This window comes from Athene noctua, chromosome 9 (genome assembly GCF_965140245.1).
Source record: "Athene noctua chromosome 9, bAthNoc1.hap1.1, whole genome shotgun sequence".
Taxonomy (NCBI): Eukaryota; Metazoa; Chordata; class Aves; order Strigiformes; family Strigidae; genus Athene; species Athene noctua.
In genome coordinates, this window is record NC_134045.1 from 1,538,939 (window position 1) to 1,559,349 (window position 20,411).

The 20,411-nt window shown below is 50.9% G+C and overlaps 1 protein-coding gene across 1 annotated transcript in view; it reads right to left on the reverse strand.

Annotated features, from left to right (window-relative positions):
• The window catches only part of LOC141963908 (hydrocephalus-inducing protein homolog), a 106,175-nt gene that overhangs the window by 55,671 nt on the left and 30,093 nt on the right, over positions 1-20,411 (reverse strand). Inside the window, 7 exon segments of the mRNA XM_074913644.1 lie at positions 353-453; positions 1,262-1,497; positions 3,448-3,515; positions 7,707-7,930; positions 9,891-10,009; positions 14,438-14,537; positions 18,992-19,163. Coding sequence (XP_074769745.1) covers positions 353-453; positions 1,262-1,497; positions 3,448-3,515; positions 7,707-7,930; positions 9,891-10,009; positions 14,438-14,537; positions 18,992-19,163 — 1,020 coding nt within the window.

Sequence of the window (20,411 nt, forward strand, 5' to 3'; positions counted from 1 at the left end):
GCTCACTGCGGCCCAAATGGACGTTGTATTTTGGCTGCAACCCAGCACAAGTCCGCCACTTGCAGGAAGGAGGAAAGATGGCCCTTTGGAAATTTATTACACCTCAAGCACCAAAACCCAGGCCAATAATGAATAGAATTACTGTTCCCTTTAGAAAAAGGCTCAGGGCCACGCCTGTCCGTGGAGCGCAGGTGCTGCTTTCAGAACACTGCCCATCTCACATCTGGCTGGGCAGAACTACGTCATTAAGCAACACTTGTCACTGGGAGATGGATCCAGCAAACCACGTGCAAGGCAGCGTGGTGCTGGATGCACGAGGAGAGACGACGAGCTGCAAGGAAAACATCGATACCTGGCTGTGAGGAGCAGCGCCGACACCGCCCTGCCAACACCGCACACGTCCACCACCAGAGCCAGCTCGTAGCTCTGCAGAGTGTTGGAGCACAGGGTGACCTGGTGGAAGAGAAGAGCACCGAACACTTCATCACTCCCAAAAGCCATCGTGCACCTGTGCTGTCCTCCGGTTCTCGTTCCATGGGCAGGAAAGGGAGGATTTTGCCCTAACTCTTCTGCTGGTCCATGTGCAGAGCACAGTTGCTGGGAGTAACAAAAGTCTTCTGACATATCTGCTTTGTTAAATACACCTTGCACTTACCAGGGCACATGTAACCACTATTAGATTAATGCTCTACTCCCCACTGTATTAAAATTAAAAGACTAATTTTTAATCTCAACTACAACAGCATAAATGCAGAGGCAATCTGTTGAATTCAACAGATTCATCTTTACACTGGGAAGCTGAGGGCAAAATGCAGCCCAGCAGGTGCTGTGCAGTTCATGGCTGCCAGAGATTTTTCAGTCCCCACTGGAGATCACGGCAGTGAATACAACTCATTCTGCTCATCAGGAGAGGACAAATAAGATTGGGAAGAAAAGGAAAGTGCTTTATACAATGACATCTCTCTTTTTAACAGCCACCTTCTGTCCTCACCCTTCCTTTGCCCACTTTAAATCAAAGAAACTGCTCCAAGCAGCTCTCAGAAACAGATAATGGCTTCTGCACTTGACCATATGGGACATGATCTTCAGCTGACCATTCTGGGAACAAAGCAGTGGTCCTCCAGAAAAGCCCCAGAGTAACCCAGCTAACAAAAGCCCAACACCAGTGCAGATATCCTCCCCGCGTTACGCTCAGAGCTAGCGGTGCTAAAGCCCTCCCATCCCTCAGTGGAGCTCCAGCTCCACCCGCTTCTTCCCATACCTGGATATCCAGGAATCCCAGGGGGCGGATGGTCCCTCTGCGGGGCTTTATGCTGAATTCTCTTGGCCTGAGTTGACGCTGGGCTCCCTTTCTCTGGAGCAGGTGAGTGTTGTCTGTCATCTGAGCAAGACTGCTGACACTGGGCTCTCCCAAGCCGTCCCCAAGAATGCGAAGGTTGAAGGTGAGGGGCACCAAGGAGGTGTTAGTGAGGCGACACGACAAGGTGTGAGGAAAGCCTAGGAAAATGACACAAATATGAATTTATGCACCAACTGTCCCATGATTCCTGATGTGAATAGCCTGTTACGATAAAACCGGGCTTGGAGTTTAGCTCTTTTCAATCTGAAGTACAGCTAACTGAGAAGTTACGCAAGGAATTAATTGTCACTTAAGCTCCCTTTTACGCTGATCGCAGAGATTCCTTCCTTGGAAATGGCCACTCTTGGCGATGCTGAACCCCACAAGTTTCTCTCTCTCTAGCTGTGAGGAGCTCTCTCACCTGCTCCCAAACCTGCACCAATTAGTTCTCACTTACAAGTGTCCATCCAGACAGACCATTTATTCTCAAAATTCAATGCCCTGTTGACTCTGGGAACACTCCCACAGTTTTCAGTATATAAAAGCAGGGTATTGTCATCGAGGAGAAGCTGCAGTAAAAGGAAGGAAGGATGAAACTGGGAACGACAGCATGACGCAAAGCACTCTAACGCAGTTTCTCGAGGCAGGACCCTTAAGGCATCTCCTGTCTGGGGCTACCAGACCGAGCACGTGACAACTCACGGCCCCGCACTGGAGGCAAACCTGATGCTTGCTCAGAAATCAGCAGGAGCCATGTTCCACCCCACCTAACAAACGGGACACGGCTTCCACACTGCACACTGCCCTGCACAGGTCGGCATCACTTGAGCTGTGATACTCGCCTTCCCTCATGGAAAAGCAGTGACACAGCCACACCTGGGGGGGTGTTCTGCAGAGACAGGACATCAGCCCACAGCCTGCTCTGGCCTGGACATCTGGCTCGGCTGGCCAGCTCTGCGAGAAGGAGACATCTCCCGTGGCCTGCTCACCAAGCGTCGTTTGAATACAGACGGGGAGGAAAACCAACTGCAGCCACAGCGGGGGGGTTCTCCATGTCCAACCACAGTGACCACTGCCCACCTCCAGCAGTTACTCCAGCAGGGAGGCAGGAGGGGCACAAAAAGGACAAACACAGACTTCACAGTTCCAAATGAGACCAAAGTCGCCAGATGCAGGTCAACAGTCAGCAGCACAATACAATAGCTGCCTTCAGCTGAAAAGCCCTTATTAATGAAATTACATTAGGGAGGATGAATCTCCTGTTACACCTCCACATTTCTGTCTGGTGTGTTTCTTCTTGTTTTATTCAAAAGGAAATAAGTGGCAGAGTGGTGATGAAGGGAGGGGAGAAGCAGCTCAGGAAAGGCAATGAGTCTTCTTAAAAAGTCCATGAACAGCATGAAAACACAGAGGCATCCTGGGCACAGAATGATAATGGCCCTTCAATCAATCCACAATGGATTTCACATTTAAACTGTCGATCATCTCAGTCAAAAGCCTTTTGTGAGCCTGAGATGGAGAACCAGAAGCTGCATTTCAACGGGGACGCTCTGGATGCTCAGCCCCAGGCTCTGTCAGCAGAGCTGGGCCTGTGGTGGGGAAGGAGGAGCCCGTGGTCCGAGGACATCAGTGCCTGATTCAGAGCTACTGCTTGGGCATGTTACCTGGTGGGTGACAACGAGGGGCCCTCACAGCGCTAATTAACATCTGGCACTAAAGGTCAGGGGGGTAAATGGTATCCCTGCCTTGCCACAGGAACATTGACCCAGAGCAGCTACAGGCCAGTACGTGCCTTGAACTCCCTTCTGCTGCAGGCCCATCCCCTGGGCCCTCTGGGACAAGGACTTTCACAGTCATTCTGCTGTCAAGGATTGAGAGGTTGGGGCTGAACAGACTACAAGGACACCAAAAAATACTGACTTTCTATCCCTTTGGTCCTACTGATCTCACGATGGCACAGGACTGCCTCGGCAACCAGCAGCCCTGGCTTTAACACCCTGAAGGCTGCTATGGAGGAGCACAAGTGACAGATGGTCTTATGTTAAAATGCTCCATTTTGGTAATTCCCAGAGCTCTCAACCTGTGGCCCAAGCCCAGGGCACACTCACCGAAGGAGACATCACCGAAGTGGAGGGCAGGGACGTCGAAATGAAAAGTCGGTCCAATGACGCAGCCCCTGCAAGGACAAAGACAGGCAGAGGAGATGTTGGCTCGGTTAGAGAGAATGGCAAAGCGCTCAGCTTTCCGTACCGCTCGGGTGGGTAAAAGCTGCTCTCAGAACCAAGGTGGGTTTCAAATCAACCTGTCACCCCCGTGCTCAGCACAGCACCCATGTGGACAGCAGGCAGCCAAAGCAAAGTGGTCAGCACCCGACAGCTGCTGCTGAGGCTCAGGGCACCGCGGCAGGGTGTGCCCCCACGCTGCTGCTGGCCCCAGGAAGGTCCTGGAACAAGTGATGGCTCTGTGCCTCGGTTTCCCCACCCGTGATGTGATGGACAGAGGTGTCCACACAACAGGGGACTCACTGTAACGAGCCTTCCCAGCTACGGGTTCCCTGCTTTGGTATTTCTTAGCTGGAACTGGTGTTTCCATGGAGTATATGAACACCTTTCTCAGAAGACCTGATGCACACAATCATTACACATGCAGGACACATGAATCCAGGGGAGCCCCAAACATCCATTGAGAAGAGCAGCAACAGTTCTACGCAGAGGACAGTTCGATCTTGGAGGGAAGTATCAGCTTGTCACCAGTGCACCAGCTGACACACCCAAGGGCACCACCTCGCCCGTCCCTCAACTCAGCAGACAGGCTCCAAACTCCAAAACTCACTCACATCCACTGAAATCCATACTCGAAGCTGCACAACAAACATTAATTGACTTCATGGTTGATGACAATCAATGCCAGCTCTGCCTCAGTTAAAAATCAAGGGCCACAGTGAACAGTGCCTTCTCACTTTACTCACATGAACAGACCCCAGCAGCCCGCGGGAGGGACCTGCGTCCATCCCTGCTGTCCCATTTCCAGCATCCCTTTCCAAGCACCAAGGAAACAAGCATCCAGCACCTTGTAAGGTTGGTTTCCATGTAACGAGTAATCACCTATGGTCTTGACACCTTCTGACCGCATAGTCAAAGAGCACTCAAAAACTGACTTTCAGGAGTTTCAATCCAACGCTACTTCTAGATTCTTGCAGTTGAATCAGCTCCTAAGAATAAGCCTGGTACCAAACCCCTGCTGATGGTGAAGTTCCCTCTCCAGGGACCTCACATAACCAGACTTGACCTCCCAAGCCCTAACAGCTTATTCCAGACGGAGCAAAGGGAGCAGATATGCTTTCCATCACAGCATTTGCCAGGAGACGATGGAAAAATACCTCCAAACCAGCCACGACTGGGGATGACATAAGGAAACTGCCAAGGATGAGCCTTGCCAGGCAAGTGGGGAAATGACTGCCCCTTCTCCTGAGTGCACCGAATCTGTGCTCTGGGAAGTTAAACTGGAATGACTGCCCAGAAGGCTCAGGCAAGGAGCCAACCCAGAGCTGGTAACAGTACAGCTTGCAAGAGAAGGGGGGAATAGGCAGTGGTTTTGACAAAAACTGTGTTTTACAGTAGCATTAAGTAATGCATGTGTGAAGGGAGATCAGGGTCCTGGCAGAGCAGGAAGAATAACAACACAAGGTGGGAATGGAACTGCTTGAACTCTCATCCCCGTTCCTTCCTTTGCATCCCAGTGTCCCACCAGCCAGCTTTCCTCTGTTCAAAAGAACCAGAAGCTTTTCTCCATGGAGGATGAAATCCAGTGCACAAAACCTTCCGAAGAGGGAGGCTCAGCTGGACCTGGTGGGTGGACATCTCAAGGGCATTTGAAAACAAACAGTTTGAGCTGTGGGGCTGGAGAATGACAGAAAGGCTGGAGAGGGATCCTTGAAAAGCAAGACAGAGCTCAAGGAGGCAGATGCCATCTCAGGGAGGAGAGGACTGCAATGGGAATTGCTGCTGAGGGACAGCTGCATGGGAGCAGGCGGGTGTGCTGGGCTGCCATCAGATGGGCTGCATAGGAGCCACCATCCAGGGAGGAGGAGTACAAGGATGGGGAAGAAATAAATAAAAAAGGACCAGCAATCCTCTTTCACTGAGACAGAAGGTCTACACTGAGCCCAGGGCAGTGCTGGCCAAACAGGGCAGAGAGTGGCCACGGAGAAGGGGAGGGCATGATGGGCACTGAGAGTCAGGGCATCACTGGGCAAAAAAGGACCACTTCATTTGGCTGTGGGGAAGCCAAAACACAACCGTCCCTCTGACAGCTCCTTCCTTCCTTCCCCAGGAGCAAGGCCACTGTGAGGCAGAGGCAGCGGGCGCTGTCCAAGCAGTATCCAAGGGATAAATGCATCCTTACCAGCAAAACCTGCCCTTGCTCAAGGAGAAAGCTGCTCATGCAATAACACCCTGTGACCAGTTTGGGGGAGGAACAGAGGAGAATAAATTATTTGATTGTGAAATGTTCCCTTTTGATTTCCAAAAAAAAGCAGCACTTTCCCTCCAAACACAAAGCCAATGTAATTCTTTCTTTACTGAGCTCAACAGACCTATTCACCACTCTTCTCTTGCAAAGTAATAACCTTTCTGTTCTTTTTTATCCATTTCCCTCATTTTATTGGTAAAGTCGACCGCAGAGTCCTCCCATTGCTTTACTGCCTTCGTCTAGAGCCTCCCAGCAGCAGCAGCCCAGGAGGCTGGTTGCCGAGGAGGCACAGCCAGCCCCACAGCTCCAGGGCTCCCAGCACCAGCTTTCCTGCCTACACCACGTCATCCCACCAGCCCGCGGTTAAAGACCAGCTGGGACAAGTTTGCATGCTGCTGCGGTCCTGACAAGTGAGCTTTGCCTCTCCTATCATCAGCTTTTTTCCCCCTTCTCCCTTTTGCTTGGTGAGGATTATCTCTTGCCCTGGCACCAGCCGCAGAGCTCCCCGTCTGCCCCGTCAGCACTGCTCTGGCTGCAGAGAGGAGGCACCACCACAGCGCTGGCTGCACAAGAGGACAGCCTGTCCCAACCCATGAGCATGAGAGGTGATGCTGAGGCTGCTGCTACCCATTTGGGATGGATTATTAACAGAGGATTTTAAAAACACTGCCTCTGGCTGCAGCCACCCAGGCTGGCCCATCCCCAAAGCCCTGCTGGCCTTGCTGTGTGTTCAGGGGGGTGGCCCAGACCAGCTACTGCCCAAAGCTGATGCCATCCCGCTGTCTGACGTGGCCCAAGGGGGAATGAGCTACCTGTAGGAAGGAGTCACTCCAGCTCCTGGGTACCCGGACTGGGCAGCAGGCATCTCCACACCTTTCCTGTACAGCCTCCAGGCAAATTGTTTTCCAGCACAGGTAGTCACTTAAAGCCCCGGGGCTCTCACACAGACACGTGTTGGAACCTGCTGCTGCCAAATTCTGTGCAAACAGCGTCCTGCAAAGTCACAGAGCCACCCGCCCAAACCATGAAGGCAAAGCTGCTTCCCAGAGGAACCCAAGACTTTGAAAGATAAACGGGCACAGGAGGCATGGTCACAGGTGGCAGCAGCTCGAGGGAGCTGATCCTGCCCCTCTGCTCCACTCTGGTGAGACCCCCCTGCAGGGCTGTGTCCAGCTCTGGGCTCCTCAGCACACGGAAGACATGGACCTGTTGGAGCGGGCCCAGAGGAAGCCACCAGAGTGATCAGAGGGATGGCACGCCTTTCCTGCGAGGACAGGCCCAGAGAGTTGGGGTTGTTCAGCCTGGAGAAGGCTCCAGGGAGACCTTACTGTGGCCTTCCAGTACTTCAGGGGGGCTGGTAAGAAAGATTTTGACTGGGTTTTTAGTAGGGCCTGTCACGATAGGACAAGGGGTAATGGTTTCAAACTTAAAGAGGGAAGACTCAGACTAGATATAAAAGAAAAAATTTTTACAGTGAGGGTGGTGAGACACTGGCACAGGGTGCCCAGAGCAGTGGTAGATGCCCTATCCCTGGAAACATCCAAGGTCAGCCTGGACGGGGCTCTGAACAACCTGATCGAGATGATGATGTCCCTGCGCATTGCAGAGGCGTTGGACTAAATGATCTTTAAAGGTCCCTTCCAACACAAACTATTCTACAATTCTACGATTTCCTCTCGCAGATAATTACGCTTCATTTGCTGCTGCAACTGCAATGTTCAGACTGGAGTAAGGTTAAAAAGCCTTGACTCTTAGCGTGAGGATGCTAGGATCCAAGCCAAGACTAAGACCTTAGACAACACCTTTTTTTCTCTGTTTCATCCTAAAATGAGGTAGGTGGGAGATGATTACCCAACAGCTACAGATGCATACACCAAGCTCCTATAACCCTCCTCACCTGATCGTCAAGGTCACAGGCTCAGGGGATCCAGTCACACTGAAGCTGAATTCTTCTGTGAACTTCCCCAGGACGGTGGAACTGAAGGAGATCCGGACGACCTGGAGCCCGTCTGGAGAAATGATGCCCTCCTGGGGGAGGAAGGTGAAGCAGGAGCCCAGAGCTGTAGCTGGAGGGACCAAGTTGAAGGCAGCATCAATGGCTCCTTTGTTAAACAGGACCACCTGCAGCAGCAAGAAAGCAAAAGGGAAATACATAAGGAATCTTCCTTTCTTACAGAAAGCTGATTTGTTTTCTGATTAACCAATTAACATCTGTAAAATGCAGAAGATGCTGTGTCCTGCTGCTTGGCAGAAGCCAAAGAAAATGCAACAGGACAAGTTCTGCCTTTGGGTTTTTCATGCAAAGCAGTGACAGCTTCATAGACACAGTCACTCGGGGTTTATTCCACTGACACAGAGCAGCCCACTTTGACTTGCAGCGCAGAGGAGCTGCTCAGCATCACCAAGCCGATTCAGACCTGTCCCTAAGAGCAGCAAAGGGCAGCTGCAGCTTTACTAGTGAATCATCACACAGCTGATTCTGCTCCCGACGAGTTCGATCCTGCCGAGGGCACAACACATTGCAGCCAACAAGTTTACTGCAGGTAGAAGACACCTCAGGGCAGCACTATCACCAACTTCAGAAGCACTCCTCAACTCTCCTATGGTATGTCATTTAGGATTCTTATTTTGTCTTTAATGGGATACTTTCTTAGTCTTTGCTCAAACAGACGTGTCAGGAAAGGATGAGCGTGCGGTGCACAGCAGCTCCGTCTACTCCAAAGAATTTCTCTTTCCTAAACATTCCCAGCTACCACCTAAGACTTTACCATTATCAGAATAAACTACAAATTTAAAACTAAGCCGTATTTTGTTGAACACTCGAGAGATCTACTGCCTCAAACAAGTGACATAACCCCGCAGCACTTGTTGAGATTCAGCTCTTCTCACGTTGGGCGAGCAATGCCCACAGCTGCTGCCAGTCACCAACACACCCACCCAAAGCAAAGCAGTAAAGTTTCTGATTGCTGCAGGGTCAAATCCTGCCATTTCCATGGAATTAACTATCTGCTTTGGATTTCTTTTCCCTAAGTTTTGTCCTTGTAAAACGTGGTAGAAAAATTGAGACAGAAGCATTTTTTAATTTTGCAGCTGCTGTTAAAGATATTCACGTATTCAAGCTCTGCAAGGGTAACCTGGAAACTACTCTCTCCTCTCACGTCTTTTACACCTCAGTTACAAATTGCACTCAGGGATCCTGTGCTGAGCTGAGGTTTACCTTCAGTCAGCACAGCACTAGCAGTATCATCTACTCAGTCACATTTTCTCAAGTAATGAAAATAATAAAAAGATAATCAATAAAGTATCACCATTAAAAATGCATAGAGAGCACAATATTTTGGTAAGAAAACACCTTAATGCATCCTTCCCTGCCCAGTCAAGCTTTTGAAAGTATTGCCTCATTTCCTACCTCTTTCAGTTGCCCTATCTCATTTTTTTGCAGAAGACACCATTGGCAGGGGAGGCAAATACGTAGAAAGTTCCTTTGCCTCATCTCCAGAAATGCTTTGCTCTTCATAGAGATGCAGCAAATCTGAAGAGTGGCAAGAGACTGGTCAGCAAGGGGAAGCACTCCCAGTTCCGCGGCCAGACCCAGCTCTGAGCCAGAGGCTGGACAGATTTCCTCCAGCTCCCAGGACCGGCAGCACGCACTGACCCGAAAGCTGGCTGCAATGGCCTGGAGTTCAAACTCAGTACATTTGTTCCAGCTGCTTTTTAACAGCCCGAGTACAAAGGTGCATTGCATCCAGGGCTGAAACAAAAGCCTCTGAATATTTATCTTTTTGTCCCAGTGTTGCTTTCATCTGTCAAGGGGGTATTTTTTCACATGAAGCCTCCCAGCTGATCCCCAAGGAAGGTTGCCAAAAAGCAGGGATTAAGACTTCACAAACAGCATAGGCACCTTTCAGATCCCATCAGAAGTATCCAGATTCTGGGAAAGCCCCCAGACTTGACTAGTATGTCAAACAGTCCCTGCTGACAATGACCCGAGTTGCCAGAAATCCCACAGGCCCACGAGGCTCACTGCTGCCCCGGGAGCCATCAGGATCCCCCCCAGCCCCTCGGAATCCCGACTACTCACCTCATAGCTGTGGTTTAATCCAACAAACACCTTCCCGATGTCCAGCTGCTCACAGCTGAAGCGGAGCCGAGGCCCTATGCCTTTCCCTTTGATGCGCAGGGGCAGCCTGGTCTCGCGGCCTGCGGAGAGATTTCCACTTCAGTACAGTAATTGCCTCTGTTATCCCGGACTGTCCAGGCTGCCTCAGTGCTCCTCCCTGACTCTGGCCTGGATGGGAACAGCTCTAGGTGCTCCAGGAGGAGACACAGGACTCTTCCCTGCCCTCAGGAGATATGCCTTGGGGCTGGCTTCTAATTTCTAACCAACCCCTCGGGCTGGTTTCTCATTTAGCCATCAGTTAGCGATGCTGAGTTTAAAACACAATCTGAATTTCTTCCCATGTTCTTAGATGAGCTCTGAAATCCATTCAGTGAAGGCACAAAGCTCATGAAACAGAACTGAAGATAAAAATATGCCATCTGTACTGATGCAATCGGAGACAAGAGCACAGGAGCCGACAAGTACGAGCCCAGGCAAGGCGAAGCTCCCTGCTAACGGCGCTGTGCACGTCTGACAGCTGCCTAGAGCAGGCAGAGCATCTCAGCACTGACACACAGCTCCGTGCCCGGGGCTCCAGGGCTCACCTCCTGCAGCGGCACCTAAATACGACAGGGCTTTGTGATCTCCAGAGAGCAGCACTCGCCTGTGCCCACCATGATACCGAGAGCTCAGCTTTGTAAAGACACCTTACCTGAGGCATGCTGAACAGGTATGGAAAACCTCACTGCTGAGGTCAGAGAAGCCATGAACATACTGCTAATACACACAGCCCTTGCTGCAAAGGGAACCGAGACGGCAAGGCTTATAGCTAAACTCTAAGATGATCATTTTCTTCCATAAGAAGATGCTAAGATGACAGGGTGGGATCCTGCAGTCCGAAGGCTGTTCTGAACCACTGCAGCAGCCTCAAGTGCCTGAACCCTGGCTCCAATTTGGGCTTGGGTCTCCCTGCCATCCCATCCTACTCTGCACAGAAAGCAAGTAGCACAAGGGGAAAAGAAAGGCCCAGAAGTTGTATCTAACCTTCAGTGTAGCTTTTGTGCAGAAATATTCCTCTCTCCTTTTGTGTAATGCTCACCATTCATTAAAAATTAGGGATTGAAGGTTGATTTTTTTTTTTTTTTTAATCTGCTGCATAGTTGTTCCAGAATGTCCAAAACTACTTCCTATTGCAAAGAGCGGCCCAGGTGGGACAACACAGTGACTCGATCACAACTTGAAAAAACTCTCCCTGGGAACAGCCCTTTCAGTGATTGCTGACTTTCTCATCTTGCAACCATGGAATGAGGACCTTTGATAATGTCCAAGCCAGAAAGGAAGAGCGTGGGAGCTTTTGTCGAATTCAACATTTTTTAAGTGGTTCCAGACAAAGCCCAGCTGACAGCAGACATGACAGGTTGCACAGCTCAGGCATTAATTGGAAGGCTGTGTATTTCTATTTCCCAGACACCATAAGAGAGGCAGTACTGGGTGCTACCTGTCAGAAGATCACTCCACCTTGCAGCACATGTGGCTTAATTTTCATTAAAAACTCTAGGTCTAAATAATCAAAGCTCTTAGGTAATGGCAAAGATTTCCAAGTGACAAGCTTTTGTCCATGATCATGCTGAGACACACACTCCCTGGCCACTGCAATCAAAAAATCAGTGGCGGTTCTTCCCCTTCTGCAGTAGGCCCTCACCCTCTCCAGGTGGTCTCTGGAAACCATCCTTTCTTCTACCCCTACGCTGAACTTAAAACTTTAGGAAATCCCAGAAATGTTGCTCTTCCTCCTTCCAGGTGAACCGCAGAGCGGGCTTTTCCCAAAGGAGGAGGAGCAGACTCAACTGCAGGCAGCATTCAGGAGAGCTGAGAGGGAAAAAGAGAGAGTAAGTCCTCCTGCTCGCTGCGGCTTCCAGGAGCATCCAGCCTTTGCCCAAGGCCTGGCTACAGCTGGGCTGTGGCCCTGGGACGCTCCCACCGTAACACGTCCCCGAGCACACAGGCCAAGGGCATGGAGGGGCTACAGCCTTGTCCTCAGTCCCAAACCCACCCCTGGTGCTGTGGAGCGAGCACTGGGATCTCAGCAGGAATAACGCAGCGGCGGGTCACAGGGTGCACAGGGTGGCGCTGCTGCCTCGCTTCCAAATAAACAGGGGTCTAGGTGGCCCAACAGCACGGGGCTCTGCTGCCAAAGTCCTTAACTTCTGCTGCTTTCTGACACTCAGTTGCTTGCTCACAGACTGTCCCCGTCCCTTGTGACTGGTTTTGAACATGATTCTCATCTGACCACATCAATAGTGTTACATGATGCAGGACAGTTCTGTCAGAAGCTAAGGGACTGATCATCACGTGGGATTCTGCTGCTCCCTGCAGGAGTGGCTTAAGAAAGGGTCTTGCAAGGTGTAACCCAGCTCAGTTCTGTGTGCGGACAAACCTAAAACTGAATTTTAGGTGTCAGAGCCCCCACCATGTGCTTCCTTCCAGCCCTCAAGAGCCACAGCTTTATTTGCATGAATAACTAAGAAAGTTCATTTTGAGATTCAATATTTGACGAGGGCAAATTTCAAACCACTTCTTAACTGCCAGCTTGGCAAGTTGCACAGTGCTGATTAGTTCTGTAAATCACTGCATGCAGAAGCATCTGCTTGGCAATTCAAGGAGGCACCTGCAAAAAAGTGGAGGCCAGCAAAGCCCCTTTCCAGAGGGGCATGAGATCCAGCTGCACAACTCATGGGGCTGCACTGGGAAAAGCTCCCAAGCGTTCCCAGCAAGGGACACACACCCTCTGCAAACCTTCCTCCAAAGGCGTTGTGACTGGCATGCAAGTGCATGAGGAAGGCAGTCACGCTTCTTAGAGGAATCAAGAAGCAAAGTTAACTGACTCTCTAGTTAAAGATCACTGTTCTCTTTTTAAACTCTTCTTGCACTCAGGGGCCTTGACTCTGGGACAGTTTCCACCCTGATAATACAGGGGGTCAGCTCTGGTTTGTAAGGAAGGGGGCTAGGTGCATCATTTCAATGACCTCCTTGAGGTTCTCTTCCAAGGAGCCAGTGGGGGAGTTCAGTTCTCCCAAGGGTCCATCAGGACCTTTTCAAGAGCAGGCTTCTCTTTCTAAACAGATCGTTTGCTCATCTCTGTTTCCTGTAACTCTCAGACCAGCTCAAGGGTTGCATGTAAGTAGTCTTCCTATTTCTCTGCAACAAAAACGCTCTCCTGGCACAACCCCTGGAGATGCCTTCAGCAAAATGATGGACACCCCCATCACAAGAGCAAAAATCCCAGAGCCAGAAGCACAGCACTGAGCGAGGAATCCCTCAGGCGCAACTTTTTAAATCGATCCTTTCCTTCCACAGCTCTAGCAGCTGCAGCTGGGAGGCAGGAAGACACTTTGTGAACACAAGCCCTGGGTAATGACTGTAGGGGGCACTTGCCAAGTAAACCCTGCACAATTACAGTATAAATAAAAAGCTGTTTCATGACATTTGTATCCCTCAGCTTAGGGCAGTAAGGAAAGCGACAAAGCAGCTGGGTTAGTGACTTCAGCACACTCCAGAACAGGCACCTGGCTGCTGGAGGACCACGGGCCTCGCACCTCTTCCTCTCAGACGGGGAAAAACCATCACGTTCCCTGGATGGAAGCTTGACAGCGCTCTCCCAGTCTTGAAAAACACCTTAAGCAGCACCACGCAGAGACAGAGAGGAAGGACGAGGTCACCCGAACCCCGCAGCCTGCTGCAGGCACTCCCTGCCCCAGGCTAGCACAGCAAAGCCATCACCTCTCCCAGGGCACAGAAGGTGCAGCTCACGTGGGCCAGAGATAACTGCTCCCAGCAAAAGACGCGATGGCACTTCTGTCAGACAGGATGAGCATAAAGCTTGCCTAGCAGACTGCTCGGACTCTGATTTCCAGGGAGGGCGCTCACCCCGCTGAGCACAGCAAGCCCTGTGCAACGTACCCGGAGGCGCCACAGACTCAGAGCCACAAGGTGACAATTCTCACGTGCTGGCCAGAGGTGTCCTTCTGCAGACAGCCCGCGCTCAGCAGGGCTCAGCCACCCAAGGTCTGGCAGTGTCGGGGTAGTGAGAGGGGATCCAGGCTCTGGAAGCACATTTGTAACTCAGCTCCTACCGCCTCAGGAGTCTGATGATGCATCCGTGTAATAAAGACTCCTCCTGGAGGCAAATGGTCTACAGGGACGTGGTGCTCGCCCACTGAAGCTTAGCTCTGGAGCTCTTTGGCCTCTACGGGCACCTGGCAGCAGAGCAAATGCTGGCAAACCCACGGCATGAGAACTTAACCCTTCACTGCCTTGGTTGTTCTGGGATCAGTGACCCAGGCTTGTAGCCACACATCCTGAGGGCTGGCCTTGGACAGGAGACCACCTGGAAACCGCAGGGGCAGTGGGCACGTGCCAGCACCCTGCTGACCACTGACCCTTCCTGCCAGCTACACGAGAACCGAGGGGGCTGCAAGACTACTTGCGCCTCCACGGTGGGGAACAGAAGCAGGAGAAAGGAGCCGTACCTGAGATGTCGCAGTAGACCGTTTGTTGATAGACTCTGGCTTCTCGGGGTCTAAAGATCACGTTAACTTCAGCCGAAGAATTTGGCCAGATATCTCCCTCCTGAAACAGAAGAAGACAGCAAACCACTTAGCTTCAAATGTCACATTTCTTGTTTTCAACCACAGCCCTGTAGCCTTTATGTAGAGCATCAGTGAAGAGCAGGGAACAAGCAACAGTTATCAACAAAATTTAGGGGGGTTTGGAAGCAGCTTCAAAAGAACTTTCTAAGTCTCTTACCTTTACTGGCATCTGGTAGAGGCATTTTGTTAAATTAGGGCTATAATGAAGCCACCAAACTGGCTCACGCTCCAGTGAATCCAGTAGGATTTCTCCAGAGATGCCAGTCATGTTAAGAAAAAGGTCCCTCTCGCCTCCAAACCTTCCCATGTATCTCTGTAGCACTATGGCTACATGACGACTTTTACTCAGGTCAGGAGAGATTTAACAAATCAAAGAGAATTTCCCATTCTTAGTTACTAAGGTGCTGCCTCTTATACCCTTCACCTGTACATGCCCCTAAGTATTTAACGTACTGCGGTGAGTGGGGCACGCAGCACCAAGCAGAACGAGCCCTCCTGCCTGGGGATAGAAGAAGAACAGGCTCCTGCCCGCTGGCGGCTGCTTCTGCCCCGAGCCGTGAGCAGCCAGCCAGCACGCAGGCTCCTCCAGCTGACGGATGATCTGGGAAAGGAGGTGAGAGACAGAAGCATCCTGTTTCTCTCTGCGAGGTGCACACGCTCCTGTGTCCCTGAACACAGGCTCAGAGAAGAAGAGATGGGATTTGCTTACAGCTCCACACCTCTTTCAACCAACAGGCTCTTTTCCGTGTCATGCTCTTGCTCAGGGATTTAAGTCTGGGCCATGCTACCAGTGTGTCTGCAGCTCTCTGCTGCTTCCTCGGGGTCTTCTCTCTCTGCTTCTCACCCAGAGAGTCCTGGCACTGGCGTTCAGTCCCAGGGAGCCTTGTCGCACAGTTTCGGAGGCATGCCTGGTTTCTAAAGGCTCTCACTTCTTGCAAGTGAGACACCACTTACATCCCCTGAACCCCTAGCATTACAAATGTTCCTTGTGTGTTTGTTGACATAAATAGAGGCACCTCTGACAACTGTAATAACACTCGACAAAGGAAGGAAAATATCAGCTTATAGAAGGAGACGAACAGAGTTCTTTTTCTATCAGCAAAGCGAGGCTTTGATTCTGCATGCTGCTGGGTATCCTCGCTGCTTTGTCCAGAAGAGCCTTGAACGGAGTGGAGCCTCTGGCACTCCTGCAGCATAAATATTAAGTAACTATAATACTTCCCATCGAATTAGCCCTTATAGCTCAAAGGACAGCCCCCACAACAACTGAAGAGCTATGACATGGGGAGTTATTGGGCTGCAGCTGCAAATAATTCCCTAAGGCACAGCCTGCTCAGAGTCAACAGAACAGAGGGAAGAACTGTGAAATAACTCACAGAAAATACTGTGAGTTATTTCTCCTGGGAAATTAAAATGGGCTGTTGAAGAGGTTCCTTGCATTCCTGCTACCCCACAGGGGAAAAAAGAACTGCTGCTTGAAAGGAAACGCTACATTACCCACCCTTGCAGGCTACTGCTACACGCGTCCGAGCCTCGGGGCACCTCAGGAGCCAGCCCCGTGCCTGGGCGACGTGTTCTCTATAGGATGGCAGTGGAGTCAGAGCATGGAGAGCCACCGTGGATGGTAACCAGGACAGATGTAAAACTATGCAGTGCTGTGAACATGGTATTGCAACACTTCTGGCTGAAACACTTCTGGCCTCAGACAGGCTGCAACTGGCAGGTGGCATAAAATACAGACGGTGGATGTACGATGGTACAGCACCACCACTCCTGCTGTCCTACCCTGGCTTTGCTACAGCATAAAGCACGGTGATACAGGAGGGGATGGCACCCGGGACTCACAGCTACACAAGTGATCTCTCTGCAAGAGCCCAACCGTAAATACATGGCAGATCCTATCTCTCCTCCCTCAGCCCCTAAATAATGAGGATCTGCTAGATCTCCACCAGTCGGAGTCAGAAAAAGCTGGTCTTGAAAAGCCAGGCACCACCAACTGCTGGTCAAATCACCTGCTTTGCTTTGCAGAGGGGGAAGGCAATCCATGGAAGGAAATCACACTCAAAGCAGTCAAAGAAAAAATAGACAGAGCTGGCAACAGAAGTACTAAAATGACACTCAAAGTGCATCCTCTCAGCTCAGGGCACTTAGGAGAAAGGCAGTGCCAAAGCTAACATCTGCCTCTTTCCATAAATAACAGAGCCCACAGGGAACTGTGGGATGGACCACAGCTCCCACTGGAGATGGTGCCTTCCGCCAAAAAACAAAGTGCTCTGCAGTAGCTTCTCATGCGGATGGGGACCGGCTTGGTTCCCCAGCTGAGGTGCAGGTTTGCAGCAACAAACACCACTGTCACCTCCTGGCCCAACCTCTGGATCAACAACAGGAGCACCTTCGTAACCTGGACATGTTGTCGACCACCTCCATCAGCCCAGAGTTCACATGTGACACTGAGGAGTCACTACCAGGCAAGGACAGGACAGTGAGGACTTGTCAAGGTCAGTGTAGCAGTAAGTCCTCGTCCTCCCTCTCCTCTGGTTGCCATTTCCAAGGAGTCAGCTCCCACAGGTCTCCAATGGGACTTACAGACAAGCTGGGGCAGGGAGGATGCAGCAAACAGCAAGGACTTTGTCCCTTGGGAGCCACCTGGGCCTCTATCACACCTGCCTCATGTGTAGATGCAAAAATAAACCAAATTTGAGATGCGCTCAGAAAGTCAGAGCTGCGTATCAGCTTGTTTCCCATTGGCTTGTGCAACTGCTCAGAATGTTCTCATCCACATGGTAATTCCAAAATCACACCTCCTCTTTTCTGTTATTTCCATCAGCGAGTAAACCCTATACAGACTGGTGACCTGCTGCAGCTTCTACAGATTGCAGCACCTGAAAATACTGGCCGCTAACGGTCCACTGACATAAGGTCCCATCTCTGGGGGGCCTCTCCAGCAGATTTTACATGGCAGTGCACGAAGGGTGTCTGTCCAGGCTAAAAGTTACAGGGCTGTCACCGCAAAGAAGGTTGTGGAAGCCAGCAGCAGTGGAGTTTTAGATTCTACATTTAATAAAAGTAGAAAATGCTTACTACCATTTGATGTAAAGACACCCATATGCCAGGGGGAAAGACAGGCATGAGCAAAAGTGAATGTGAAATTGATTGTTCCATCAATAATGGGATTCATGGAAATCAAAAGGTTGATAATGCTGGACAAAACAGAAGGGGAGAGACTCATGTGGTAGCCCACTTATAGTCAGTCCTAGAGCAACCTGTGTAACATTCCATTCAGGAAAGGTTTCCCCTCGAGACTTGAGGCCAGGCTACACTTTATGTCCCTATGTCACTACATGGAGCGCCAGGACTCGGCGCTGTGGGCAGCCAGACTTCTGGACCTCACCTCAAAGCATTCAGGAGCTTAAGAGCAGGTTAAGCTACTTGTAGAGACAGTCTGACTGTAAAGCAGCAGGAGCCCTGAGGCACACTCCAAAATCAGCTCTGACACACCACAGGCTGGTCTTAATGCTCAGCTGATCAGCTCCCTCTCTCTACAACATTCCCACTGCTCCGACACAATCTCTTGGTCACATCATGCTGCTGTCAGCTACAGTGGTGTGAAACTGCCGCTGTGCCAACATTGGTGGCTCTCAGCCTTATATGGGATATAGGAACAACTAAGAAGAGGAGATGATCCCCTTCCTTGAAAAAAAAAAAAAAAAAAAAAATTAGTTTCACCTATTTTAAAAGGAAGAAGAGGTTGAGATTATCCTAGGATTTACTCCAAGACGAAAAGGGATTTTACATTGCTCGGACAGTGGGCATTCTTCATCTCAGACCATGCAAATACTCAGAACCAGGGATCTGGCCGATTGCAGGATATGGGGTTTTGCTTGCATAAACAGAAGAGGCAATAAAAAGTCTGTACCTATGCGCCATGAAACTCAGGAAGTCCGTTTAAACCTGCCAGCCTTGTGTCCAGGCTCACAGATGACACTGGAAGGGAGATTGAGCCGTGGTATCCATCCAGGTTATATGAAGAGATTGGTATGTCTGTGATCACACTTGGGTTGAACTTGGCCTCCTTTCCACAGAGGACCATTTCATTCCTCAGGTCAATATGTGAACTGAGAGCGCTCTAATGTCCTTTGTTAATCCCCACACACTATGTGTAAGCTGTGCCCTTACTCATCGTTATCGATAGCTCTCAACAGTGTAAGGACACTTACCAAGCGCCCTTAATTTATAGCCCTTGCAGCAGAGCTCAGCTTTAGGCAGCCTCTCGCTCTGCCAGGAGCCCACAGAGATGCTTTTTCCAACAAGCTCTCGCAGCCTCCCTAGAAACCTGGTGTTATCTCTTGGCCCATCAAGCCAGCTGACACAGGGACCTGCCAAGTGACCTCAGCCAGGGAGGAGAAGGAAGGGAGGTTCTCAGCTATCACTTACCATTGGCTCAAGGCTGAACACATCGTCGGAGAAAAGCATGGAGTCTCCTTGCACCTTTGCCCGCTGGTTATGGAAGGGGCGGGAGAGAAGGGGAAGGCGTTCTCCAAGAGCAGAGTCCACCCTGCACTCCCTCAGACAACGATCCATCTTGACCTCTTTCCGCCTCTGCAGCCTGCAGCCACGGGGAGAGACAAACCAAGCAGATCATTTAATGAGCAACATATTTGCAGAGACTCGTGTGAGCGCAGGGGCAGCAAAGCGCTCGGGGAGGATCAGCGGCAGCTCAGCGAGGGGCTGACCCCAAGCCACGGGGTGCCCCACGGGTCAGATTATCACTTGCTGGCCGCCACCACGGCACGCAGGTTTACTCCACGCTTACAAGCTCAGAAGAGGTTTCTGAAAGCCAGCAGCCCTCGAGAGCCTCCTGGCTCAAAGCCTCTGCCACAACTGATGGAGAATCCACCGACCACCCCAACTGGCTTTTCCTACCACAGAGCTGCCTGGGGGAGCCAGATCAAGATGAAGGAGCACCCACTGCAGGGCTTCCCTGGCAAGGGGAGACGCAGCTGGGTTTCAGCTGCAGGCTACTGGCATCACTCCTTTTTCCTTCCCCTTTGGACCTGCAGGGGTAAGCAAGCTAAATGTGCTCTCTGTGCCCTATACCACTCCTCACCAGAGGATCCCAGAGCACTGTAAAAGCAAACCAATGAATTCAGGCATTGCATCACTTCGGTGAGACCAATGTCTATATGTGCATGGAAACAGAGGCCCTGAGAGGGGAAGGCACTTTTCCTGGCATCACCCACTAAAGAAGTCTGGACCAGCATCTCTGAATCCAAACCCTTACGTCTGGCCTTGAACCACCTTATCTTTTTCCTCTTTTTGGCCATCTCTGTAGGGCTTTGATGCAGTTCATCTCTCCCTTACTTGGCAGCTGTAGCAGAAATCATTCTAGAGTTTAAAGATCACAACCAAGAGATAAGGGAGCACTGCTACAGAGCAGTTGCTTCCTAGCTGGCACATCGCTGTCCCCTCTGCACACTCCAGTCCCCGGCCATGAAGAACCAGCAGGTGACAACTCTGGGGGGATGAGTGGAAGGCTCCATGTGTAGCAGCAGATCGAGGCAATGTAGTAAAACCAGGATAGCAATCATCACCCAGCTAAATTCAAATACAGTTCCAACGGAAATACGCTCACGGATGTTACCAGCTGTACACAGACAGAGCCTGGGGCAAAGGCTGGCACCAGCACCAAAAGTACTTGCTTTGGCTCGCCCCCCCTGGAGTGCAGTGGGGAATGTTTCTCCACGGCTGACCTACAGCCCTGCGCGTGAGGAGGGCTTCCCGCCACCGATGAGCAACCCCCAACTCAGCCTCCATCAGCGGACAATAATTCCACCATTACATCCCAGAAAGTCCT